Source organism: Daktulosphaira vitifoliae, unplaced genomic scaffold, assembly GCF_025091365.1.
Source record: "Daktulosphaira vitifoliae isolate Bord-2020 unplaced genomic scaffold, ASM2509136v1 Scaffold_2, whole genome shotgun sequence".
NCBI lineage: Eukaryota > Metazoa > Arthropoda > Insecta > Hemiptera > Phylloxeridae > Daktulosphaira > Daktulosphaira vitifoliae.
In genome coordinates this window covers 3,299,794-3,317,650 of record NW_026099573.1, presented here as the reverse complement: position 1 = coordinate 3,317,650, position 17,857 = coordinate 3,299,794, and the positions used below count along the sequence as shown (strand labels likewise).

Here is a 17,857-nt window from a genome sequence, read left to right as displayed (position 1 = left end):
TTTAATAATAAATAAGTTAACAACAATTTAAACTTAAATGAAAAGTTAATATAATTGTTAGATTATTGCAATACATTATTACACATTTTAAATATATGAGAAAACAAAATTAAATACAAAAATTAATTACAAGAAGGAAAAATTTAATAATTTCAGTGAAAATATTTGAAAATCATTCGATAAATGTAATTAAAAAAATATATAACATAATTTAGCTAAATAAACAATTAAAGTGGTATTAATTGGTAATGGAATGCATTCAAGTAATTGAAAAATGTATAATTTAATGAAACATTTATTCACATTTACTTTTCACAGTAACCATTATTTGGTTTGTTTGTTGAATTAAATATAAGGCACTAATAAATACTGCATTGGCACTGAAAAATAAAATTTATATAAAAATATGAATATCTAAAGGTTTAGGCTTACGTTATTTTTTTAAAACAACTAGTTATAAATAGATATTAAAAGTACAGTCATTTTTCAACAAAGACAGTAGACATTAGCAATAATAACTTACTCTTTGAACATGTCTTTTTTACATTATTAGATGCAAAATTTAACAATTAATGTTTAAATTGGTGCCATTATAATTGTGGATGAAAAGCTACGGGACAAGGGCACAATATCTTTTTGAGCACTCTTATGATACTACAATTTAATTATAACAACCTCTAAAATTTTAAATTTATATTCCTTTCTTTTCTTTTTCAACTTTTAGGCTATTAAAAGACTTTTATTTAATGTATACTTTATAGTTTAATGTACATTTAAGTTTAGATTTTAAATAAATAACTTACTGTCCTTCTTTGAAGTAATCTTTAAGTGTATTACTAAAACGTTTTGAATACTTAACAAATTCACGTTTTCGCTGTTCTAATACTTGTTTATTACTGGGTCCAGGTATATATGCAGATACTTCATTTACTGCATCAAGTAATTTTTTTATTGCACTAGCTATCTCCCTATGATTAAAATTAATTCAATAATAATTCACTAAATTATACAAAAAAAAAATATTTTTGTAATTTTTCTTACTTTAACGCACAACGCCTACTGTTGCCAGTATATCTTAGAAATTATTTTATTTCTTTTTAGATTTTATAAGTATGTATAGATATTGAAAAATAATAAAATTAATCTAGGTACTAATAAAAAATCTAGATACATAATAGAATAGTATTCGAAGACAGTTTAGCATAAATATAAATAATTTTTTTCTTCAATTTAATAATATTCAAATAAGAATTATATATATATTTTTTTAATAAAACTATTGGAAGGTATCTTGAGATACACTTTCCTATGGAAAATATTGCTACTATAAAAATTTTGAGCAAAAAAAAAAAAAAATAGAAAAATATAAGTCTATATCTTCTACGTAATACTACGTAAATGAGTACTGAGAATTAATTTGTCAAAAATTGGCCATATTTTAAATGATACAAATAAAAGAGCAATGGTGCTTATGAAAGTAGAATTGAAGTATATGAACTAAAGAAAGAGCAAACTAGCTACAAGTAGATTCATACTTCGATAGGCGAAATTTTTAGGAAGAGATAGAGATTGAAACTTGACCATTTTTCATAGTTAGATTTTGGTTGAAGATATCATTCCATTTTGCTGGTTCAAGCTAGCAAAGTTCTCAATTTCCATAACCCACTTTAATATTAAAATGAGCGACTGTCCATTCTGCTGCTCTTTAAGACCATTTATTTTGAGAAAGTAACAATTTTTAGAATTTCTTCTTTATTTACACTTAACGACTCACCTTTATGCCAAGTTTCAATTTCTATATATATAGGAAGTGTCTTATAATTTAGATGATTACTCAGTCATCCAGTCAGTAACAAAAATGAAAACTTTAAAATTAGTTTATTTGAAATAGCTTAACATTAAGGACAACATTTTTAGCACTCTAAGCTATTAGAGCCTAATATATGTTTAAATTTTTAAAAGCCTATCTTAAAAGAAAATAGACAGAGGTAATAATAATACTAGTAAGGACCCAGAACCTACTAGTTTCAAGATAATAATAAGCAAGTTACCTTGAAGGCACTTATTATTGCGAGTTTTAGTTTTAACGTTCACATACATGTATTAAGGCATGTCCCCATTGGGTCCCTTGTCCGCATGTGTGTTATAACAAGTAGGATAGTAGTTATGTGAATAACCATCAGGGAAATCTCATCTTACATCACCTACGTTCAATTCCATAGGCAAATGGTCTGTCACAGTAGAGACTATAACGAACGTGAACATATTGCCACCGACAAATCAAGGTCCAACAACAAGACGGGGACCACCACGCCATACCAACTATGGGTTTTACATCAGTAAACATCAGATATCTGGAGCAGAAAAACGTTCCACGCACCATACTCATTATCAAGCCAAACTAATATTATTATGTAAATATTCATATATATGTAAATGGTATTTTTGTATATATGTTTTTTATTATTTAATTGAATATAATTTATTAATGAGTTATAATAAAGTACTTTTATAAGCTATAAGGGGTTGGGTTTCTATACAACTAGCTAAAAAAAAAAATTAATCAAATGAAGCATGATAGTAAAGTTATCCTACAAGTATTTTTTAAGTTTATATAATTAAATTTTATTAATTATTTAATGATTTTCTTAAGCTAAGAATTCAAAAAATCATAACTCATGATTTATGAACTTATACATTACTTTTAAACTAAAAGTGCATACTTAATAGTTTCCAAAAATGTTTTTCTATCATTTATTTCATCTGGAATACGACTTAAAATTTTTTTTAAAGACATTGACTTCTTATTTAACTCTTGGAAAGCTTCTTCAGATCGATTTAATCGATATTCACCACCTAAAGAGAGGAATACTACTGTATTTATAAAATGATATATTTATATTTAGTCAATAGATTATGCATTCTCATCATTTAATAAAAAGTAATTTCAAATCAAATATCAGTTAAGATCATAGGTTAGCAATAATCAACTCAAAAGCCAAATGGCTTTTTTTTTGGAAAAAAAAATAACTCTCCAAAAATACTTTATTTTCAACTTACTCTTTTCATTTATTTAAAATAATCAGCTCACCAAATGAATTGCTAAAAGATAGCATACGAATCAATACATGATTCGCATTAAGTTGGTTTTAATTGATTCATTAAGCATAAGATACTTATAATACTTGGAATCTATTGAGAATGTCAAAGATTTATAAAGGATGATATAATAGAAAAAAAAAAATTCAAACAATTTAGTTTATGTAATATTTTTAATCCATTGAACTCATCTTTTGTTAATGCTTGTTATAGTTTAATGTTTTTTGACCAATTTTATATTGATAATTTGTTATTAATCATATAGTAGCCAATATTTCTTTATGCTAAAACATTTTTACCTTATTATACCATCAAACTGAAAATAGGGGTCCTCATTAAAAAAAATTAATGTTTAGGTTTTTTAACACTGAAGGGATGAAAAAAAAATTACTTAACTACAGATTATTGAATGGTTTATTAACTCCAACATCTATTACCAGAAATATTATTTGAATTTTTTAGATAGTTTCCAAGAAAATGAGTGTCTTATTCTTAATTAAATGTCCTGCATAGTACATAATATATATTATTTACAATAATCAATAAAAAATAGAAGAAACTTGATTAAAATAGTAAAAATGACTAGTTTGAATATAAATAGTGATTATATCTTTTACACTTTTACAGACTTATAAATAATAATTTCTCTTGAATATATCAAAATTTTCTATTTTAAATCACTAGTTTTGATAGTCAAGATACATATTAAATATAGAAAATTACAATTAATTAATCAAAATGACCTTTTGTTCAATGAAACCAAAATTTTAAAAAATTATCATATTGTGTTTAGAGATTGTACTATAATAGGTATTTTTAGAAAATTTTAATAAAATAATTTTATTATTTGAGTAACATGTTGTGATAGTGTCACGTTACCATTATTGTGAGAATTATTATAATAAATTACAGACAGCATATATGCTTTCTCAGACTGATGAATTAACAAATAATATTTATTGCCAAATTGGCAATAGTTCAAATTACTATAAAAACCCAAAAGGCCTGACCATCTTTGTCAGTCGACTCCAGTGCCTTGTGTCATTCATCAGTCTCAGTACTCGGTTGTCACTGTTCGGCTTACTTCTTAAAGTAAAGTCTTTGTTTTTTTCCTTGTTAACCTATCTACTCTCTTCCATAACATTTCAGAGTACTTACACTTCTTCTGCACCTCGTACTCTGTTATCTTCCTCACCTGGTACGCCTAATATTTGTGTCTTTCACTTTGTTTGCACCTCATACCTAGGTGTTACCCTTATTCACCTCCTTTAACAACAGCCTTTCGACACCCACAGCTAACCTGGAGTGTCAGCCGAGCACGGTGACTGCTGTATGACAACACGCTCATGAATACCTAGACAGCAGGCTTCTCATCATCCTCATCTTTATCTTTGTATACATTTTACTTACTGTTTTGTGTTACGACAATGTTTTTGGAACAATACAAAACAAATTCACTAAGTGAAACTTTTTTGCTTCATCATTACTGAAAGATCTTTTATGATAATACCAATACCAAGTTGAATTTGGTATACATTGATAAAATCCAAAGTTTATAAATTTTTGTTTAATTGATATGTTAGAAAGTGGTAGTAACTCATATTCATGACATTAGTTTTGGGAAAAAGCTATGAATTTATATTTACAAAATAATGTTACACATAAATATTTTAAAAATTGAAAACATAAGATGTTTTATTGTACAATTAAGTTAAAAATGTATTTGATTATATTTAGGTTTTAACAAATGTAATGTCATGAAATACAAAAGAAAATAATATTAAAAGCAGTAATTGAAATTCTTATTAAAATAAAACTGTTAATATTCATTTTAATTGAGTTATATTTTTATGATAAAAATATACTAACCATCATGATCAGACACTAAGCCTTGTAATCTTAATATACTTTCATTCATGTTTATACTAATATCACTCTTTTTCATTATGCCAGATACCAGATTAAATACAAATCCTGGATATACATTTTCAGTTTTAAACAATGCAGACCTCAATGTTTGAGAAGCTGAAACATTGTGTTTCTCCAGCTAAAAGTAAAAATTATTTCTTAAATGCAATAAGTTATTAAAACCGATGTGAAATATGTATACTTGATATTATTCCTAAATATTTAGTTTAGAACTAGATTGAAATTGAAAAAAACTTAAAATATTTTACATAATTTATTTTTTTAAAACGAGAATGTTTAAATATGAAAACAAGGAGCAGTATTTTTATTTACTTGTAATAATATTGGTCTGATGAGGACCGGAAGAACTAGAGAACTAACAGGTGTTTCGTCATTCATTTTCATTATTCGTTGACAATTTCATACAAAAATAACACAACATCAAATCATCTTCTGAGAAAAATGTCACAATTGCTAATTAAGAATTTTACATTTCACGATCTGTAATCAATAAAAGCATCACATCAGTAATTAAAAACAAAAATTCTGTCAATTTTATTTTCAAAGATTTACTTTATCGTATTGTAAACAAAATAAAATACCCTTAAGATAATTCAAATTTTAACTTACAATGGACATAAGAGAATTTTCGGGAACAATTTTTATTTAAAGCAATACAAAATTACATTATTAACTTCAAAAACCTTATAGAACTACTGAAACAGTATAGAATTAAAATGGTATCGTAAAATTATTAAAAGCAAGGACCAGACAGGTTTAAATATTGATATCAGCAAATATAATTAATTTCGAAAAATAAAAATAATAAATAATTTATTATTTTTGAGTAATATAAACATGTCTCATTTTTATAAACATATAAGCAAGAATTATTGTCAATCATTAAATATAAACTTAACATAACATTAATGACCATTTAAATTCATTACAACAATGAATTCACTTTACCATGTTGATGACACTAAAAGTTAAAATCGGTTTTATTATAATCCGATGTATTTGTTGAACTCCGTTTTTTATCAATGATTTTAACGGGTAACAGTTTGTACACCGATCTTTTTCTACAATATTTTGGTTTAGAACGAACATCATTCCATAAATCGTATAGACTTTATTATTTATTTTGTTGTATAATCATATAAATTTAACAAATTCTTCTAGTAAAGTTAATAAAATTTCTTTCGTAAACAAAATAATACATTTTGCTAGGTTGACTAATTGTCGTTTAACGATATTATTTAAGATATGTATTATTTATTTTGTTGGTTATGTTTTAATGATACACTAAACATTAAATGGGTATTAAAGCTTTCTATGAAGTTGTTTTAGTTAAATAAGATAATACGAATAATGACAAGTTTTAGGCATCATTTATAATGTTACGCGTTAAATACATTAGGTGTACATTTAGATGATACAGTATTTAAGTCAACTCTACATTTGACTATTTTAGTCGGGGTCACATAATTAATATAAAACCGACATAGTTGCTTAATATATTAATTACTATATGACAATACTCAAGTATCTAACTATACTAACGTTTTTGGTATTCATGGTTTTTGCTCGTTTAAAGTTATGGGTAATTGGACCAGTTGTTGTTCGTATAGCAGTCCTTTACCTAGTCGTAAGGAAGTCAATGGTACTGTGAATGAGTTTCCTCAAGAAGGCGAAGAAAGTGTTGGAAATCTTCAGCATATTAGTGAACGTGAACAAGATGATTGGAACACTGATCCATCAGTTCACCCCAAGGTTGCCACATTATTTTTAGAACGATCTAAAGTTGAAAGTAAGTCAAACCTCTTGGGCTATTATTAATTATTTTAAAATCAATTTTATACATTCACTTCTGCTGTTTAATGGCTATTGTCATTAGTCTTACTTATAACTTATGGATAAATTAAAATAGTCATTCAAACCTTTAATTAAAACAATTTGCTGTTTTATATTTATTAAAAGTAGTAAAAAATAAAGATTTTTTCAGTTAAACCAAGCATAATAAATACACTCTTATGGCTATATAGTTAATTTAAAAATATTGTCCAGTTTGTAAAATTATATTGTTATTAATTTTATTATAATACATTTTTTTGCAGATGGATTAATCAGAAAACATAGTCAATCTCAGGTGTGTATAATTATGAAATAAAATTTCAATATTCTTTTATTTTTTTATTATTTTATCACCTTAAATATACTCATAAGAGTACCTATTATGAATATAGGTGCAATATGATGGGTTAAAAAGAAGCTTGGCTTCTTCTAAAAAAAAGTTATAAAAATTATTAAATGTATTCTATTTTTTAAATATTTTTAGGGATGTAAAAATTAAGTAAACCTCAAAAGTTATTCAAATTGAGTCTATGATAATGGTATCATGATAAGCCTCTCTTTAAAATAAAAATTCTGGTTATATCACTGTTTTTATTTTATTTTCATATTATAAAATTTAATTTAATTTGTACTTTAATTCAATATTTAATTATTAAAAGTATTTTCATTATAATTATCATAAATTTAATTTTTTTTTTTTAGATAGTTGATTTTCGATCTCTTAAAAAAAGTAGTTCTTGTTCCACTATATATTTAGATGATAGTACAGTTTCTCAACCTAATTTAAAAAATACAGTCAAATGTGTAGCACTAGCAATTTATTACCATATAAAAAATAGAACTTCTGAAAGGCAAATGGAAATTTTTGATGAAAAATTACATCCACTTACAGTGAGTCAGTTTTAATTTTTAATTATTGACAATTTTTATTATTATTATTATTTTTTTTTTTTGTACTAGAGAGATCATGTACCTGATAATTATAATATACTAAGTCCAGAACATCGCCAAATATACAAATTTGTTCGAACATTATTTAATGCTGCCCAATTAACAGCTGAATGTGCAATTGTTACCCTTGTTTATTTAGAAAGGTTACACATAAAAATATTTTTAAACAATTTCACAATTATTCTTTATTTTTTTCTTTTTAGGTTATTGACATATGCAGAAATTGATATAACACCTGCTAATTGGAAAAGAATTGTGCTTGGAGCAATTTTATTAGCTTCAAAAGTATGGGATGACCAAGCCGTGTGGAATGTTGATTATTGTCAAATTCTTAAAGATATAACAGTTGAAGACATGTAAGAATATAACTATTAGCTGTACTATTGGGTATATAAAGTGGTCCACAATGTTTTGATTAATCTATAAATCATTTTAAATTACTTTTTTTTTTAATAATTTATGTATTCTTAAATTAAGTTAATATCATTTTTTTAGCTTCAATTCAAACCTAATTACTGACCTAACCTGTTTCCTTACTTACTGAACACTCTGTATATTACACTATAAGTGTAAGAGCCATATGTCAACATTTAATTTGATATTTTGTTATATTTAATTCATTTAATTATTTTCTATCTTAATTTACTAGCTACTTATTTATTTTTGATTTGAGTTTAATTAGAAATTTTAAAAAGAAAGGTAACTCTTATGGAAATTTGAAATTTTATTAAGTAAAAAGATTATTATTGTAGTCAATTTGTTATGAAAAGTACAAAATTGTAAAGTTCATTGAAATCTATGGTTCATTTTATATGCAATGAATATATACAAAGTGTCTCAGATCTAACTAACAATGCTTAAACTTTTGATACAATAATTATTTTGTTTTTAAATTTATTTATAAATAATTATTACCTTCTTAGGCATCCTTTAAAATGAATATTTTTATTATTATTCATTAATAAGAAATAATAGTAAAAATTATTTATTTTTTTTTTTTTTTCAAAATTTCAAAATGTCCATTTTAGTTCTTTTTTTACCAAAATTTTTAATGGGTTCATAACAATTTTTATACAAGTAACTCATTGAGTTATAAGTATTTTAATACAAAAAGTGTTCATGGGAGGTGGTCAGAGTTTATGTACATCAATTCAGGCTGCATCCACCTTTACTACTTATGCATATATATCTAACCATTAACATTTTTTGCAAGAAAAAGACTAAAAAAATACCTATTTTGAAATTTTGAAAAAGATTTTATTTTCATTTATTTTTTTTTAGTAATAAATAATAAAAAATATGCTTTAAAGGTAGTCTAAAAAAGAAACAATTATTTAAAAACAAAAAGTTGACAAAATAATCTTCTTTTGTGGTTATTAGGCCACTGAGGACCATCCCATTTTGCACCCTAACCTTCATCCTTCTCTATTTGACACTTTTTCTTTCCAATCAAAACCTCCGCTAAGTAGTTCAAAATCTTTCCATCTTATTTGGATCTTCTCAACGGTTTTTTTTGTCGCGGGTTTTGTTCATTACTGTTTTTATCAGTTCATTCTCGCTTCTCTAATCCATTGTAGTGTTGACTTTTTAGTCACGTCACGAAATATAAATTCTCTATCAAACTCACACTTTTTGAAATACCTGCCTTAGTATAAATTTTGGTCTACTGTTGACCTTTCCATCCTGATGGAAGCTACCTTAATAGTTTCCAATTGTTTTAATTTTTCTTTCATTATGGCTAAGATAAAATTAGATAGTATTTTATGTCTTATTTAACAAGAAAATGCCTCCATAGTTTTTGCTATCTTTAGTATTTTCTTTTTTATGTATAGGACATTTCACAGTTTTCTATTTCTCAGGTAATTTTTTTGTATTCCAGATTTTTTTAATTAAATACCATATCCGTCTGCATTCCTCCTTTTTTCAATAGTTTTGCCTGTACTTTGTCTTTGACTGGTGACTTGTTATTTTTAGCATTTTTATTTGTATTTTAATTTCACAATTATCTTAATGCTTTTTTTTTCACGACCGGCTTAGTTTTAGGCCGCCCTGGAACTACCATTAGGTATTACTTCAGGGCGGCCCTGGCTGTCTTTAAAACTCACACCACCACGTTGTGAATCAGCCCGAAATTAATCAAGAGCTGATTCACAACGTGGTGTGGCCTCCCCCTGTCAATGCGAGGGGGGCAAAAATAACTCACAAAAACATAAAACATAAGACACGAATACCTAAGGCGCCGGCCTTAACCAGCGCCTTAGGTCCTTCTGTACCGGGCGGCTCGGGTGCCTCTGTCTCAGGCGTTTAGCTTCCTCCTTCTTTTTCAAGATGAATTCGGCGAATGCCTGGACGAGCCTCCACGCCTCCCGGCTTCCCAACATCAGATCCACCAGGGACCCGACTCAGAGTGTGGACCCTAGACGGGACTCCAAAGAGTCCCGTTCCTGGGCCCACGCCTCGCACCGGAAGAGGGTATGCAGAGCGCTATCAGCCTTTCCCGGGCGATCTTAATGCTTCCCATCAAGGAATTATACACATCTTTCAGCGTGACATAGAGTTCCTTATTTTCATCATCCCCTTTATCTTCTGTGTGTGCTTATGCATTGATTATCACTATGTCTAAAACATTTGTTTTTAATGTAAAAGTTGATATCCTTGGGTTAATATCTTTAAAACTTTTATCTCTATGTATTATCGACTCATGTAAAACCCATACCTAACTTGTGTCCTTTTTCACATATTCCATTAAAAATGGTTGTCTGTGATATCTTTGTATTATCTTCCTTTTTTTCCAGCTAACTTCTTGCAGAGCTATTTATTTCATTCCATACTTCTGTACTTCTACCGTCAAATTTACTTATTTATTTTCATTTTATTCTCCAAAAAAAGTTATTCATTAAAAAAATAATAATTTATTGTATTCAATGAGTAATGAAACACATTTTTATTGTTCTCATTGTTTATAACAATTTACTTGTTACTACATTGAAGTTATCATTTTTTAATTTTTTATAAAATTTCTTTAACATGAGTTTTACTTTCCTAATTCTAAGTTAAGCAAAAAAAAAGTCATAAGACATAGATCAGTTATTTCTATTAAAATTGCCTCATCAACACAATTTAAGAGGTCTAGAGCATGTTTAAGCTTAAGTTGGGATCAGTTCCAAATCTTGCACAGCTTATTTTTATGAGCATTAAAAAAAAATTAAGTGGTTGTGTGAATAAAAAAAATTTGATTTTTGAGGGCTACCCTAATATTTATATAAATACCAGCTTTTGTCTCACAGAATTGTTTTCAAAATGACTTTTTTTTTTATTTTTAGATTGATGAATGTCTTTTATTACTTTGGGCCATATTTACACCAATAAAATATTTAGTTTATTTTTGATAGAAATAGAAATGGTCCTTAAATTTAAAAAAAATATTAAAATTTTAAACTCCTTAATATTGGTTTTTTTTCTTATAATAACTGGTATATTATAAATATTTATTATCAATAAATTAAAATTTCATTAGAAAGAGTTATACTAGTGAAATTTTGGGTAAAGTTATGTTATTTTTATCTAATTTATCTAATACATAAATTTAATAAAGTTTGATGAGGTTTTTTAATCTTACTGTTCAAACTAAGTATTCATGTATAAGATTCTTAATATACATGCTATTTCTAGGAATGAATTGGAACGTCAATTTTTAGAAATGCTTCAATTTAATATAAATGTTCCATCAAGTGTTTATGCCAAGTATTATTTTGACTTGCGTTCCTTGGCCGAAAATAATGAACTAACATTCCCTGCAGAGCCTTTGAGCAAAGAAAGAGCAAAAAAATTGGAAGCTATGTCTAGAGTATTTGAAGATAAAATAACAGCAGAATTCTTAAAAAATGGAGTTAAAAAATGGTCTAGTTTAGACAATGTAAGTTGTGCTGCAATTACAAGAAGAAGTGCTGCTATTTTGTCTTGAAAAATTTGATGTTATTAAATTATAACAATGAATAATATGACGTCACCAAAATTGTGATTATTAATCATTTTAATTAAAGTTACTATAGTATTAAGTCCCTTCCTCAGCTAACTTTTTTATTTGGTACTCAAGATATATGAACATTTTTAGTCATTTTTTTTATATTTATACATATAAAGTATACTAAAGCTTTACTGATCATTCAATATTTTATTACTTTATATTTTTAAATAATTAACAAATATTTTCATTCAATCAATAAAATATTGACTAATAAATTTTATTTAGTGTTACTAGAATTTCATTATTCATACTATACTAAAAATGCCATATTAAAGTATTTAAAATTGTTATTTTTAAATTTTATAATCAAAAATAACTTAAAATTTTAATGTAATTAACACAAAAGAACTAGTTTATTTTAACTTATTATATTTTATTTTTTTGTGAGGGTAATTATTTATCTGAAAATATTATTACATTTTTTTTTATATATATAATAATTTATATATTATAAAATTCTTTTGAGCACGCTTATGTCAAAGTAAAAGATTTTTTAAAACATAAAATATTAAATTAATGGTTTAAGTAATTGATTTAATATAATATGTTATACAATAATATTATTCTGTAAATGACTTTATAAAACATATTTTTATATTTATATATTCTATTATTTTTAAAAATATCAAATACATTGTGAGTTTTTGAATAGATTTCTACTGAAACTCATTAGAAAAACCTATTTCGAAATTTATGTTATATATTTAAAATGATATTATATTTCTATATTGATGGTCTAAATTAAGTACTTTTATTAAAAATTACAAATGTTTTAATGTGCTGATTTTAAATTATAGAAAATATCTTATTAGTTAAAGTTAAATTTGAAAACAAAGTATTAAGAAGTTAATATATACTCTATCCACCAAATTTTAAAAGCTATACAGTTTGTTTGATAAAAAAATTCAGTACAGTGGGGAAGTGGCATATTAGGATCAAGTATAATGATATCTGACAGTGATTAAAATCACTATCATAAGAAACGCTTCAATGCAAATCTGTAGATAATGTTTCAATTTAAATTGTTTTCAAATTATTATTGATCTTGATTTTTAATATATTAAAACTAATTATTTTTAACCTACTTTTTTTTGTCCTTTAAAGTGATAGTTTATAATAGAAAATATAAAAGAATTTATTACCATAACTTTTAGCTCAACTTACATGTTTGAAATTCACATCATTAAATAGAAAAAAATGGTATTGTTAAGATTAATATGAAGTCGCAAATTATATAATTACTATTTACGATGAATTTATCAGAAAATTCGAATTTTTTTCGTAATAGATCACATAAATAGAAATCATAGTAATCATTTCTAATTAACTTTTGGTGTTCAAAAAGATTCTACAATGGAAATATTTAAAACTTAATTAATTTTAATGGTTTACTTAAACTAAAAGAACCAATAAAACAAAATTATTAAAAAGATTTACTCAATTGAGCGTATTATAAAATTTGATTATAATTGTAAAAATCCATTGTTAAATTCAGGTGAAACTAAAAATCATTTTTTTTTTAGATTTATGTTTTATATAGCAACATATTACAAAAAAATTTAGAATATTGTAGACTGGAAAAGCTGGTTAAGCTACATTTTATTTGAATAAGAGATTGTAAGCTAAACTAATAAACATCAGCCTCACTTTACAAGGACCCCAAGAAGGGTCCACCCTGGGCCGAGGCAAAGCCGGAGCACCAGGGATTTTGTACCTTATTCTATGGTGAAAGGTAATGAAGAATAGTAATTCTTTAAGATAACAAAGATTAAAATTTATTAATTATTACAAGTTCAATTTTTGTTTATCATAACAACTAAACTTAATAGACAATTAAATTTTACTAATAAACAAAATAGATCTAAATATATCCGAATAAACCGTAGTATGTTAAATAAAATACTATGAAAATTAAACAATGGTCAAGGATCAGAAAAAAAATATATGAGTAAAAGGTAAGTAAGGCAATAACAGAAAGAAAAACAGGTACCTTTAGATAAACCCAGTTAATATGATTTTGGCCTAATAAATGTTTTTTTATGTACATGCAACATTTTACACCCATAAAGGTAAAACAGTGAATGGTGATTGATTGCAATTATATAGAGTTAACTGTCTACAGACAGACTGGCTTCAGAATGGTCTTTGTATTTTGTGAGTTGTATAATTACACATGGCCCATGTGGTTTAAACATAATGTTCACATAATCAGTATTTAAGAGTTCATTTCAGAACAACTTAACATATCAAATATTAACTGGATCAAATAATTAATTTAATAATGTAACAACAAGAGAAAACACAAAGAAAATAGGAGGGTAACGTGGGTATGACAGATCCATCGTATGGGTCAGGGTAAAATGGACATGTCACCAACGTCAATAGGTATCCTCTACATAAGTGTAGAGGACCCATTAAGATGTTCACCATGTCCACTCTGACCACACCCGAGAACCTGTCAACTCACGTAAGGTGAAGAAAGAAAAATTAAAGAAACAGAAAGAATTGACCATATAACATAATCTGAGATCATAGTTACAATCCATATAGTCATTAACTAAAAAATAAGAGGATGACGAAATAGTCATAGCCCAAAACACAATGAAGTAATTTACATATGCAAGCAGTGGCGGCTCGTGGGTCTCGGAAGTGGTGAGGCAAACTTTTAATTTAGTAAATCTTAGGTGTTTACATTTCATTTGATATCATTTTTTAGAAAATCTGACTCTAAACCAGCCAACAGGGAGATTAAAAAAAGTATTTTTTGCACATAAGTAAAGCTTTTTCAAATAAAGTTTTGAAAATATACCGGAATATTGATACATTTACTTAATTTTTTATTGAGTAGATCTTTTTAACAACTTTTTTTATTAGTTTTTTTAAATAAAATTAATTCAGTTCTGCATATTTCAATTGTAGAATCTTTTTAATCACCAAAAGTTAATTAGAAATGATTACTATGATTTCTATTTAAGTGATCTATTACTATAAAAATTCGAGCTTTTTCTTTCATTTGACATACTGTTTTTTAAATTGGATCACTTTTCTTTATACAGAGGCGTTCAAAACTTGAAACATACGTAAAAAAAGTAGAACTTGTTTAACCTACCAAAAGTTAATTAGAAATGATTACTATGATTTACCATTGATGAAACTAACCCAACCTATTTATGTGATCTATTACGATAAAAATGCAAAAAAATTCGAGCTTTTCTGATAAATTCATCGTAAATAGTAATTATATAATTTGCGACTTCATATTAATCTTAACAATACCATTTTTTTCTATTTAATGATGTGAATTTCAAACATGTAAGTTGAGCTAAAAGTTATGGTAATAAATTCTTATATATTTTCTATTATAAACTATTACTTTAAAGGACAAAAAAAAGTAGGTTAAAAATAATTAGTTTTAATATATTAAAAATCAAGATCAATAATAATTTGAAAACAATTTATTATAAAAATTATATATTATATTTTTGAATCTAAGAATTACTAATTTGAATATAATTAATAATATAGAAATTGATATTGTAATTATCCACCAATTTCTTAGAATTAAACACTAAATCTACTGATTTGCATCGAAGCGTTTCTTATGATAGTGATTTTAATTACTATCAAATTAAATCTATACTGGACACAACTATGCCACGTCCATACTGTACCTTGACCCCTCTGTGTTGGTTTTTTTTTAATACAATTTTGTTTAATATTTGAATATAGCCATTTTATAAATAAGTTTTAAAGAAAAATTTTTTTACCAAAAACTCTTACTTTCATTCAGTAGTTACGTTTATATAGCATTTTTAAATTTGGTAAATTTTGATTTTTGTTTACAATTTTCCTATGGTATCAAATGTTAGTCGATATTATATTAAGTATACACTTATTATGTATTTTACTAGTATCAGTACGCAATTTCTTTTCAAAAAAAAAACAAATAGATTGTTTAAATAATAATAAATAAATAAATTATTAAAAAAAAAAAAGTATAAAATGTTATGTAGATCATAAGTTCTATGAGATGTCAGATAGATTTGTTCCACTTTGTATACGCTTAAATTTTGATTAATTATCGAATTATGTGATTTTATAACGTGTTGTACACGTATTAATACGGAAATTTAGTAGAGCGTTTAGCCACAGAATAGATTAAACCAGAAGTGACACTCTTAGTTTTTGCTGATAACAAGCTTATGTCGCTCAGTGTTGCCACTTAAGAAATAAAAATGTATTCCCTTTTTTCTTTATATACGGTCACATTGTTCAACACCATTATTAATGGTTTGTTTGTAAACACAATGTTTATAAACATGGTTTATTGGTAAATATGAAAAATATATGGTAAATATTGGTATTAATGAATTAGAAAATATTTTTATTAATAACTTTTCCACACTTGCTATTGTAGATGGAGTTGGAGCCGAATTAAAAAATTATTTTTGTAATGTACCTTTTAACCACCCTTGTAAATGTTTTGATAAATTGTATTTAATTAATTTGTTTACAAGATTTAGAATATTTACAGCTATAAAATTTTTAAATAAAAATTTAATGTCTGAGAGAAAAGTTAAAATAGGAAATTGTCTATTTTAACTCATCTATAAATTATTTATTTATGTATATGATATTTGTAAATTATTGTAATATATGTTTTAAATAAATTTAATATTATGTGGATATTGAATAATTTTTTTTTCCTAAATAAGTCTTTATTAAATATACATAAAATAAAAAATATATTAACACAAACTAATTACACATAATGAAAACATTAATTGAAAGTTTTAAAATGGTGTTATATGTTTAGAAATAATAATAAAATAAATCCAAAAAATTTACTATGCAAATTTTCTAAAATAATTAGCATGTAAATAATACATTTAGAGTTCAAATCAACCGCCGATGTACAATTATTGTACAGTACAATGAATTATATGCATACAATTATTTATTTTATTGTTTTTATGGTAACACTGAGCGACATAAGCTCAAAATTACCGTACTCTCATAAGAATACATGTAATTTTTTTATCAGTGTCCATTCTGGTTTAATCTATTCTGTGGTTTAGCCTCATTTATAAATCAACTGAATATATTTTTATTATTAATTAACTTTTTTTTAAATAATTTGTTTAATTTGATTGATAAAACCAATTATTTTAACAATTAAACGTATATGATTTTAACAAATTGTAACCAGTTGTCTTATTTAGACGAGGAATGAGCGCCACTAAAAAAAAAAAAATTACAACTATTGAAAAACAATCAAATTTATACAAAGTTAAAATTCATCTTCAGTACTTGAGTAGTACTTAAATAGAGGTTACGGAGATTGCCACGAACTGATAATGCTTCGACATTCATATACTCCGACATTGTAAAAAAATCCCCCGAATACATTTACTCCGACAACAATTACTACGAATACCTCGTTACAAAAATTTGGATATTACTACGACGATGAATACTACGAATAGGAAAATTAGTTGATTGCTCCGAATATCGATTAAAAAATTATCAAATTTCGGAGTAGATGATTATCGTAGCAATATATTATCTGATGGAAAAATATAACATGTATATATACATATAAAATTAATTCAAATTTTTAAATAAACACTATTTTGTATTTACAGACAATACATTTGTATTTGCAGGATACACGTTAAGCTAACGAGATGAAAACATTGGCAAAATAATCATCTTTTCGCAGTGTCGGCCTGGCTCAGAAGGCCTTCATTAAATTTAAGATTTTTTTCTCGCTGGACCATGGAGAATTATCTGAAAGGTCATTAAGGAAAATTGCCTCCGGGATCATCTCTAAGGTTCCAGACCGACACTATTTCCTAATAAATATCGATTAGATCTGGCCAAAGCTGAAAGTCATTCAAATGAGGATGATCTTTGAACAAAAACAACACTGTCAAAAAAAAAATGTTTTAATTTTTGACTATTTTCTTATTATACCTTACTATATAGACAGTACACAAATAAAAAAAAAAATGTGAT

General features: G+C 25.7%; 2 protein-coding genes and 1 long non-coding RNA gene across 4 annotated transcripts; 2 read left to right on the top strand and 1 right to left on the bottom strand.

Moving 5' to 3' along the window:
* Window positions 1-121: 121 nt before the first annotated feature.
* On the bottom strand, window positions 122-5,872 carry LOC126898841 (programmed cell death protein 10). Of its 2 annotated transcripts, none has more exons than XM_050673246.1 (6): window positions 5,638-5,823; window positions 5,341-5,508; window positions 4,969-5,146; window positions 2,724-2,856; window positions 804-968; window positions 122-380 (listed from the first exon to the last, which is right to left on the bottom strand). In XM_050673246.1, exons 2-6 carry the CDS (start codon window positions 5,410-5,412, stop codon window positions 296-298), a joined length of 633 nt encoding a protein of 210 aa, XP_050529203.1. In that variant the 5' UTR covers window positions 5,413-5,508; window positions 5,638-5,823; the 3' UTR covers window positions 122-295. The 2 variants fall into 2 exon arrangements, 1 of the variants encoding a protein (XP_050529203.1); XR_007702384.1 differs by lacking the exon at window positions 122-380 and adding an exon at window positions 2,099-2,354 and having other exon boundaries at window positions 828-968; window positions 5,638-5,872.
* Window positions 5,873-6,187: 315 nt separating this feature from the next.
* On the top strand, window positions 6,188-12,090 carry LOC126898817 (cyclin-Y). The gene is made up of 6 exons (XM_050673207.1): window positions 6,188-6,817; window positions 7,125-7,156; window positions 7,564-7,752; window positions 7,822-7,955; window positions 8,016-8,168; window positions 11,485-12,090. Exons 1-6 carry the CDS (start codon window positions 6,607-6,609, stop codon window positions 11,774-11,776), a joined length of 1,011 nt encoding a protein of 336 aa, XP_050529164.1. The 5' UTR covers window positions 6,188-6,606; the 3' UTR covers window positions 11,777-12,090.
* Window positions 12,091-13,167: 1,077 nt separating this feature from the next.
* Window positions 13,168-17,857, top strand: LOC126898894 (uncharacterized). The gene is made up of 3 exons (XR_007702412.1): window positions 13,168-14,491; window positions 17,062-17,425; window positions 17,506-17,857. It is a non-coding gene; the product is annotated as an uncharacterized LOC126898894 (long non-coding RNA).

What these genes read in the sequence shown, in the direction of transcription:
- LOC126898817 (XM_050673207.1), top strand. Translation starts at nt 6,607, where the DNA reads ATGGGTAATTGGACCAGTTGTTGTTCGTATAGCAGTCCTTTACCTAGT. An exon ending in GAAAACATAGTCAATCTCAG is followed by an intron (nt 7,157 to 7,563) that starts GTGTGTATAATT and finishes TTTTTTTTTTAG; the next exon opens with ATAGTTGATTTTCGATCTCT. An exon ending in GATATAACAGTTGAAGACAT is followed by an intron (nt 8,169 to 11,484) that starts GTAAGAATATAA and finishes TGCTATTTCTAG; the next exon opens with GAATGAATTGGAACGTCAAT.
- LOC126898841 (XM_050673246.1), bottom strand. Translation starts at nt 5,412, where the DNA reads ATGAAAATGAATGACGAAACACCTGTTAGTTCTCTAGTTCTTCCGGTC. An exon ending in ACATTTTTGGAAACTATTAA is followed by an intron (nt 969 to 2,723) that starts GTATGCACTTTT and finishes TTTTAATCATAG; the next exon opens with GGAGATAGCTAGTGCAATAA. An exon ending in GATTACTTCAAAGAAGGACA is followed by an intron (nt 381 to 803) that starts GTAAGTTATTTA and finishes TTTATTTTTCAG; the next exon opens with TGCCAATGCAGTATTTATTA.